Source organism: Cetorhinus maximus, chromosome 15, assembly GCF_964194155.1.
Source record: "Cetorhinus maximus chromosome 15, sCetMax3.hap1.1, whole genome shotgun sequence".
Lineage (NCBI taxonomy): Eukaryota > Metazoa > Chordata > Chondrichthyes > Lamniformes > Cetorhinidae > Cetorhinus > Cetorhinus maximus.
Window position 1 is genome coordinate 41,801,578 of NC_135893.1, and position 9,853 is coordinate 41,811,430.

The 9,853-nt window shown below is 44.5% G+C and overlaps 1 protein-coding gene across 3 annotated transcripts in view; it reads right to left on the reverse strand.

Annotated features, from left to right (window-relative positions):
- zbtb40 (zinc finger and BTB domain containing 40) overlaps positions 1 to 9,206 on the reverse strand; it is a 100,687-nt gene extending 91,481 nt beyond the window's left edge. Inside the window, exons 1-2 of one of the 3 annotated variants that reach the window (XM_078558296.1) lie at positions 9,099 to 9,206; positions 5,898 to 6,680 (exon numbers count right to left, since the gene is read on the reverse strand). In XM_078558296.1, coding sequence (XP_078414422.1) covers positions 5,898 to 6,639 — 742 coding nt within the window. In that variant the 5' untranslated portion in view covers positions 6,640 to 6,680; positions 9,099 to 9,206. Of the gene's footprint in view, positions 1 to 5,897; positions 6,681 to 8,649; positions 8,794 to 9,098 lie in introns of those variants that run through there. The other 2 variants (XM_078558295.1, XM_078558297.1) reach the window with 2 other exon arrangements.
- Positions 9,207 to 9,853: the final 647 nt, after the last annotated feature.

Below are 9,853 nucleotides of genomic sequence, written 5' to 3' on the forward strand. Positions count from 1 at the left end.
TAAGAAAAGGAAATCTGCCATCCTTATCTGTCTGGCCAACATGTGACTCCAGACCCACAGCAATGTGGTTGACTCTTAACTGCCCTCTGAAATGGTCTGGCAAGCCACTCAGTTCAAGGGTAATTAAGAATGGGCCAATGCTGGCCTTGCCAGTAACGCCCACATCCCTTGACAAAAAATATATCCTTGTACCTTAACTGATCTATCAGGCAACATCCGTATTCAACCAGTTCTGAAGAAAAGTCATACTGGAACATTAATTGTTTCTCTTTCCACGGATGCTGGCAGACCTGCCGAGTTTTTCCAGCACTTTGTTTTTATTTCAGATTTCCAGCACCCGCATCATCTTGAAGTGCAAACACAAAATTTAGCAGATTAGAAACCCGAGTAAAGGACTCATTCTATCCAACTCTAGACATAGATCAGAATTGGGCCAAATCAGGAGCTGAAGAATCCACAGCGAGGGGTGTAAAACAGCAACTTTCTCTGAAACCTACAATCAATGGGCAGTAATGATTCATTGCAGAACTTTTTTGCAGGAAATTTATTTTATTACATCGTAGTTCAGTAAGTGAAGAATGTGGAATCACTGACTCATTCCTCATTTTCACAAGACCAAGTGCTCAGATTAAGGAGTACTTTTGATTAAAATTATTTTGAACAATATTAATATGAGCTTATTTCAAGCTGAACTAGAATTGCCAAAGCATTTTCTGATTAATCTGTGCAGAAAAAGAATGCAAAAGTACAAGACAACCAAGAAAGCATCTGCTTGTACAGAACCACATCACTTCATCCTCTCTATCCCCATCTCCATGTGACTTCCAAGGCCTAGAGTCAGTAAGGAGAAAACATTTCCTACATTCCTTCCTCAAGCTCAGGGTATGCCAATGTGCTTCAACACCAATGAAGTATTTTTAAAGTGTAATCACTGTTGGAGTTTAGAAAGATATTGCAGCCTGCAGGGCCCCTTAACATCAACATGATAAATGACCAATTAAACTGGTCAGTGGTATTAGTTAAAGGATAAATATTGGTCAGGACACCAGAACTCCCCTGCTCTCCTTCAAATGGTGCCTTGGGATCTTTTACATTCACCTGAGGGGCAGACAATGCCTCAGTTTAACATCTCAGTTAAAACATCCTCAAACCCTCCAAGAGTGGCTCACCAGTAGTTTCCCAGCTGACACCAAGTGTACAAGCCAAGAGTGCTACCAGTGCTCTTTCTGAAGCAGAAGCAAAAACTGATGCTTGCCAAAACACTTAATGACCAACACATCAAAACAAATATTTCCACGATTCACTGTTTAATTTAAGGGGTGGTAATTACATCTTCCTCACAGCCTCTCTCCTTTCCACCTTCAAAATATTCTCCTGAGTAGGGAGATCATCAATCCTGGCCAGTTTCTGGACAGTCATTGAACAGCAATCCTACAGTGATCCGCGCATTTCCTTGTCTACGGCTTTGTTGGAACTATAGAGTATAGTCAACAGAGAAAAACCTATCTCCAATCAGCAGCTCTATGTATAAGAAAAAACTCCTTCAAAAGTCAAAAATCCCAACTGAATCCCATGGACCTGTATGGTTTAGTCACCTTGTGGTATCAACCAGTTTACCAGCTCACATGAAGATGGGGGAGCTTCCCTTTGGATATTCATACTTCAAAAGTGTACCTAAGAAAAGATCCCACGTGTCCATGTCAGCCGTTGTCAGTACTTAGGGAGTGCAACACTGTCACTGGGTCAAAATCCTGAACTCCCTCCCTAACAGCACTGTGGGGGTACCTACACTACATGGACTGCAGCGGTTCAAGAAGGCAACTCACTGCCACATTCTCAAGGGCAATTAGGAATGGCCAATAAATGCTGGTCTAGCCAGCGAAGCCCAGAACCCAGTACTATTTGAAGAAAAGCAGAAGATTTCTTAAACATTTTTTCCCGCTCAGTTGATCCAATTGTTGTTAGTAGGATCTCACTGTGCACAACCACTGCCACATTTGCAACATTGAGTATATTTGGTGAACTACTGGTTTAGATATTCAATACTGGATTCACTGCCAAAATTTGCCCACAACTTAAGGATCATTCTGATCAGCAAAGATAATTGCCAGCTTATCTCCACAGTCAACTAGCCCATTAATCCTCTCTTGATCTCCAGCCTCACCAACAAGTGCAAGGTGATCATAGACTTCCTTGTCATTAAATAAAGACCAGCAATTTAGTTGCCTCTACTGCTGCCCTCCTCCTTTTTGCCCACGACACTGTACTATCCTCCCCCACACCCCAGCTCACCCAGCATTGCTCTGAACACCCATCTCTTTCTAGTTTTTCTCCATTCCCTGAGCTCAACATTTCAAAAGGGCTCAAGCACCTGTTTCCTTGAGTCCATCCCAACTAAACAGCTGGCCATTCAACCTCTTTTCTCTAATACTAAGTAACATTGCACAATGTTCAGCACCATTCGTGACTCCTCAGATACTGAAGCAGTCCATGTCCAAATGCAGCAAGACCTGGACAATATCCAAGCTCGGGCTGACAAGTGCCAAGTAACATTTGCGCCACACAAGTGTCAAACAATGACCATCTCCAACAAGAGAGAATCCAACCATCGCCCCTTGACATTCAATGGCATCACCATTACTGAAGCCCCCACTAACATCATCCTGGGGGTTACCATTGAGCAGAAACTGAACTGGACTAGCCATATAAATACTCTGGCGACAAGAGCAGGTCAGAGGCTAGGAATCGTGAGACGAGTAACTCACCTCCTGACTCCCCAAAGCCTGTCCACCATCTACAATGCACAATACGGGAGTGTGATGGAATACTCCCCACTTGCCTGGATGAGTGCAGCTCCTACAACACTGAAGAAGCTGGACACCATCCAGGACAATGCAGTCCGCTCGATTGGCACCACATCCACAAACATTCATTCCCTCCACCACCGATGCACAGTAGCAAGTGTGTACCATCTACAAGTGGCACTGCAGGAATTCACCAAGGCTCCTTAGACAGCACCTTCCAAACCCATGACCGCTGCCATCTAGAAGGACTAGGGTAGCAGAACACCACCATCTGGAAGTTCTCCTCCAAGTCATTCGCCATCCTGACTTGGAAATATATCGCTGTTCCTTCACTGTCGCTGGGTCAAAATCCTGGAACTCCCTTCCTAACAGCACTGTGGACTGCAGCGATTCAAGAAGGCAGCTCACCACCACCTTCTCAAGGGCAACTAGGGATGGGCAATAAATGCTGGCTCAGCCAGCGAAGCCCACATCCCGTGAATGAATAAAATTCAATCCCTGCAAACTGACACCTCGATGTCTCATTCTCCATGGCAAGATCGTCCACTTTCACCTCTGTGATGTACTCATCTCCGTGCTGCCTCAGCCCATCTTCACTGAAACCCCTGTCCAATTCTCACCCATTCTCCATTGTCTGTAAACTTGCACTCACCCAAAACTCTGCTGTTTGAATTCTAGCTCGCTTCAAGTCTGATTAGCCATCATCCCAGCTTCTGATGTCCTACTTCGGCCTCCTTTTCAATATCCCAGGTTTACAATTTTCAACCCATGTTTTAATTTTTTCTCATGGCCTCACCTTTTCTGTTCACCCTTCCTCCCTCCAAACTCTTTACTCCACTGACTCTGGTTTTGCAAGTTCCTCCCCTTGCCCCACATTTTGCCCATCAGTGGCAACCGTGCCATTATCTGTCTAGACCTCAAGCTCTAGTGTGCCCTCCCTAAAGTCCCTCCACCTCACTGATTCACACACTTGCTGCAAAACCATCCAGAAAACCAAACAAGCTTTCGATGACCTCTGAGGGCTCTATGTCCATTTTACTTGATTACACATCAGTGGAGTGACTTGGGACATTTTCTACATTAATAGTACTTTATAAATCCAAGTCTGTTGTTAACAGTACAAAGTAATAACACTCCAAAAAATATCACTATCCTGGAGAAAAAAATAGGCAGCGTATAAATTCAAACATTTTCATTCTATTGAATTGGGGAATTACTCCACGAGGATCTGCCAATCTTCAAATATTGACGAACAAATAAACCGACTTGAGGGGGTCAGAAACGAACTAGGAGCATGAGTAGGCCAGTTAGCCTCTTGAGCCTGCTCCACCATTTAATAAGATCTTGGCTGATCTGTTTGTGGCCTCAACTCCATATTGCATTTACTCCTGATAACCTTTGACTCCCTTGTCAGTCGAGAATCTACCTACCTCTGTCTTAAAAATATTCAATGACCCTGCCTCCACTGCTCTTTGGGGAAAGAGATTTCCAAAGGCTCACGACACTTAGAGGAAACATTCTTCTCATCTCTGTCTTAAATGGCAGACCCCTTATTTTTAAACCAGTTCTAGTCTCTCTCAAAAGGGGGAACATCCTTTCAGCATCCACCCGTCAAGCCCCCTCAGGGTCTTATATGTTTCAATAAGATCAACTTCAATGGATACAGGCCCAAACTGTCTAACCTTTCCTTGTAAGGTAAAACCCCACCCCCCCAACCCCAGGAATCAGCCGAGTGAACCTTCTCTGAACTGTTTCTCATGCAATTATGTCCCTTCTTGAATAAGAAGATCAAAACTGTATATAGAACTCTTGTTGTGGTTGCACCAATGTCCTGTACAACTGTAGCAATGATTCCCACAGTGGTCAGCCAATAGCAATTATGTATTAATATTGCTACAAGGGCTGACCTGAAATATTAAGCAAGAACCAGAACCTGCCACACACCTAGTCATTGTTGGTTTAGTGCCCACATCAGGATTACAGTAACACAAGTGCCAGGCAATTGCCATCTCCAACAAGAGAGAATATACCCTTCACCCCTTGACATTCAATGGCATTACCATCACTGAATCCCCCCACTACCTGGGATTACCACTGACCAGAAACTGAAACAAAAAGGGTCTTCTCAGAAGAAGGGTCATACGTACTCGACACGTCAACTCTGTTTCTCTCTCCACAGATGCTGTCAGGCCTGCTGAGTTTTTGCAGCATTTTCTGTTTTTGTTTCAGGTTTCCAGCATCCGCAGTATTTTGCTTTGACCAGAAACTGAACTGGACTAGCCATACAAATACTGTGGCTACAAGAGCAGGTCAGAGGCTGGGAATCCTGTGGCGAGTAACTCACCCGCTGACTCCCCAAAGCCCGTCCACCATCTACAAGGCCCAAGTCGAGAGTGTGATGGAATACTCCCCTTTTGCCTGGATGAGTGCAGCTCCTACAGCACTCAAGTTTGACACCAACCAGGACAAAGCAGCCCGCTTGATTGACACCTCAACAACAAACATTCACTCCCTCCACCACCGATGCACAGTAGCAGCAGTATGTACTATCTACCAGATACACTGCAGGAATTCACCAAGGTTCCTTAGACAGCACCTTCCAAACCCACAACCACTACTATCTAGAAGGACAAGGGCAGCAGGCAGATGGGAACACGACCGCCTGAAATTCCCGTCCAAGTCACTCACCATCCTGACTTGGAAGCATATCGCCATTCATTCACTGTCACTGGGTCAAAATTCTGGAGCTCCCTTCCTAACAGCACTGTGGGTGTACCTACACCACATGGACTGCAGCGATTCAAGAAGGCAGCTCACCACCAGCTTCTCAAGGGCAACTAGGGATGGGCAATAAATGCTGGCCCAGCCAGCGAAGCCCACATCCTGTGAATGAACTAAAAAAATTAATTTAAAAAGGATCTTTGCCATCTCTGATTGGGAGAGGTTGAGAGGCATTTCCCAGGAGCTGAAATGCTTTATTGACTGAAACTTACCGAATGACACCTCATTGAGAATCATCTGCTGACTCTAGTTACAAAGATCAATTCACAGGGAAACACTAGTGCTGTGTTGTACCTGATATCATGAGCTTACCTTTCTTGCTGGCTCGCTCACTGACCATTTCTCCACCTGTTGTACAACCTGGGGAGTTAACATCCTGGATATTAGCGATATTGTTTTCTGCTAAACTTTCTTGGTGCTCAGCACCTTGTTTTGGATCAACAGTATCAAACAGAATATTCTTCTCAGAGGGAAGTGCAACTCCAGTGCTTTCTAAACCAGCACAGTTTAATCCTACCAGAGGCAAGCTTTGCTCTGCTGCCCCAGTTATTTCAGTAACATTAGGAGCAGACTCCTCAATCTTGTCCAATTCTTGCACTATGCAATACTGATTTGTGTCTGCTGGTCTTGATCGTTCTGGATGTTGTACAGCTCGACCTACAGCAGGGTTAGAAACCCGCATTTCATTTGCCGCGTTGTGCTTCATTATGTTTGCCATGATATTTTTGCAGCTCACAGCGATATCAAACATTTGCAAATTGTCAGCGACAGAAACCACTTTTGTGAAGTTGTGCTTCCCTGGTGGAACTTTCCCTGTATAGACCATCTCCAAAAGAACAGCAAACTCTGTTGGGCAGACAACAGCCTGGTCAATGGAAATTGTGTCCGTGTTGTCCAGCAGAGATTTAAAGAGCAAACTGGAGGCGGCCAGTACAAGTTTGTGCGCTCTGAATTGAGTGTTTCCGATGAGTAAGGTGCAGTCGCAGAATTGTTCCTCCTTTCTCAGGGTGTACAGCTGCTGCATGAGCTGCCTGCCGTAGTTTGGCAACTCCATTGTGTCAGGCAGCTTCCTCAGGATAGCTCTTCCAGGGCTACCTTTAAACAGTAAAGAGAAATCATGAATGAGTCTTGTGACATAGCAGCATAACTGACTCGCATTTTATAACAAATCAGTTTGCCATCAGCCTGCGCCTTGCTTTTCAAAGTGCTTTATGTTTTGTGAGGTTATTCTGCACCTGTGGAATAACAGTTGGCTAATTAGATATTTTAAAACATTATTGTAATATTCAGATCCTAAGTGCACTGAGAACATTTTTTGATCCATCTGACGCAAATCACCTGGAGTAATATTCAAGTTTCTCTGGAGGAGGAGGGGGTCAATATGAAAGTAGGAGAGGAAGGGATGCATGCAAGATATGGAAAAGGGAATGGGGAGGCATGAGAGGGATAGAATTGGGGATGGTATAGAAAGGAGGAGTGGGATGGAGATGATATGAGAGGGATGAGGTGGATGTGTCATGAAGGGGATGGCATGGGGAGGATGGGATGGGGGATAAAGGAGGAGTCCGGAAGAAATAAAAATATTCATTTCACCACAAATATCTTATGGCTAGTTTAGAAATAAAACTAGAAAATGTTAGAAATATTCAGGTTTACATTTCAGGACTAGGACAATGTAAGTGAACAGGACGAAATGGTAACTGTTTATCTCTCCACAGGTCCTGCCTGCCCTAGTATTTCCAGCACATTCTGCTTTTATTTCTGATTTCCAGCATCAGCAATATGTTGCTTTCAAAAATAAGAAATGCTGCCTCATATCACTTATAGATTCTTTTTCAACGTTCACTTAAACCAGTTCAGTCTACCAATGACATGACCTGCTGATAGTGTCCATTAGCTTCCAGAACTAAACAAGGTAACAGCACAAACCAATTTTTTGATCCATGTTACAGCTTGTACAGCTAATGTTACAGCTTGCACAGAAAGCAAGTAGAGACACGGGAAATGTGCTGTTTAGAGCAATCACACTCACTTGTATTTTTCTCTGGCTGTCTGGCCTAGCCTTCACCTTGAGCACTATTAAAATCATGGAAAATTTAAGAAGCGAAATACCAAGGCTTAAGCCGTTTTAAATGAAGCAGCTTTAAACAAGACACTAGTCAGGAATTTCAAAGCAAGTATTTGGATCCTTTGAAAAGTTAAACGGAGCTCTTAGGACAATATTTGACATTTATGTGCCATTCAGAAATGTCACAGCTTCTCACGAAGCATCAGGCCTGGTTAACAATGAAAGACTGTGGTGAAGTGCAGAACTGAGTGTTACCCACCATATGCAAACATTGTGCCCATATAGGTGGAGTAGCTCAGCATGATTGGTTAGAATATTCGGGTTCAAAGCCAACATTAGGATCTAAGCACAGTATTAAGGGAATAACGTACTGCCAGAGGAGTCCTCCTCTTTCAAATAAAACATTAAACTAAGGCTCTGGTCAGGTATTGAAAGAGTTAGCATAAGAAATAGGAACAGGGTAGATCATTCAGCTCTCAAGCCTGCTCTGCCATTCAATAAGATACAGCTGACCTTCTACCTCAATTACACATTCCCACTATATCCCCTGTATCAAATCGACATTCCTCCCTCAACCAATAACACCAAAAAAAACACCAGCAACATCCCTCGGTCTCCAAAAGTAGCATATCTGATTCTGAGGGGGCAGGACGGGGTGGATGTGGGGGGATATTTCCTTTCATGGGGTAATCTAGAACTAGAGGGCAGTTTTAAAATGAGGGGTGTCCATTTAATATAGAGATGAAAGCTCATTAATCTTTGAAATTCTTTTTTACTGGAAGCAGTGGAGGCTGGATCATTGAATATATTCAAGGCTGAGTTAGGCTGACTGTTAGAAAGATTCAAGGATTATGGGGGACAAGCAGGAAAGTGGAGTGAAGGCCACATCACATCAACCATGATCTTATTGAATGACCAAGGCTCGAGGAGACGAATGGTCTACTCCTATTTTTTAATATGATCTGAAGTGCTTTCAGACTCTTTGTATAAACTTACCATTTACACAAGTCAAATAAAACGTGAAACAGAATACGATGGCACAACGGTGTGCTCCTTTGGATTAAAGGGAAGTCTCAACTGAACTAAACTGTTTTAAGGGAAGACATTGATCCACTAAATGTTCTCACTGGCTTTTCGGACTGTGTGAAAACATGTCTTAGAGGCAATGCAGCAGCAAACCTTTTAAACAAGTGAAAATGGGCCGATGTCACACCTAGAGATGGAAGGAGGCCTCTATACAGAATTAATCTTTAACCACTGCTCCAAACAGGGATTAAAAACAAAACAACCATTGTGATCATGAGAGAATTCAGCTGAATCTCCATTTAATGGGGCGGCTGTGAGGGATCCACAGTCGAATAGCTGCGGGCTGGGTCTGGCCACGATACCGACCGGGTACTCCTCGCACATTGACCTGTCCCGGCTCCCCCTCTCCCCACACTGACCTGTCCCGGCTGACTCTCCCTCCGGCTCCCCCTCTCCTCCGCTCCCGAATTTCGAGCATCTCCGGGCGAGCAGCCAGCCGGCACCCAGCCTTTCGCCACTTCCGGCCGCCTGCACCTTTCAACCGGAAGCACCACTTTCTGCAGTCACGTCGGAGCAGCCGGCGAGCCACGACTGCTCGGTCACAGTGCGCAGGCTCCGTGCCGGCCGTTCCGTCACAGTGCGCAGGCTCCGTGCCGGTGGGATCGGCGGACTAAGTTGATCTGATTCCCTGCTCATCTCAGAGTCCCTGACAGGGGAGAATGGAGGAATAGAGAAATATGATAAAGAGCAGATAAAATGTTCACACATGCCAATCCACCGCCTCACAAATCAAGCGGCAAACTCAAATATCAACGGATTTGGTGTAAAAATGTTTTTACAAACTTACCCAGCAGGGAAAAACAGTTCAGACCAGTATTCTTATTTCCCAGTTTTTAAACTATTTTTTCCCTCCTGGGTAAACCATTGAATGTTGATTTGTAAACCTGATAAGTGGCTTATTTGATCTCTTAGAAACATTTTACAGCATCTGAAACTGCTTTACAAAATGCTTTTCAAATATGCTACCTGTTACCTGGGTATGTTTGGCAGCCATCCATCTCCGAGACGATGGTTTGCGGCATGTGGATGACTCTGTGTTAAACACCGTCTGGCGTGGCTCAGGAGCCCCACTCTGGTATGGCAGTCTCTGCCGAGGAAGAGAGTGGGATGAGAA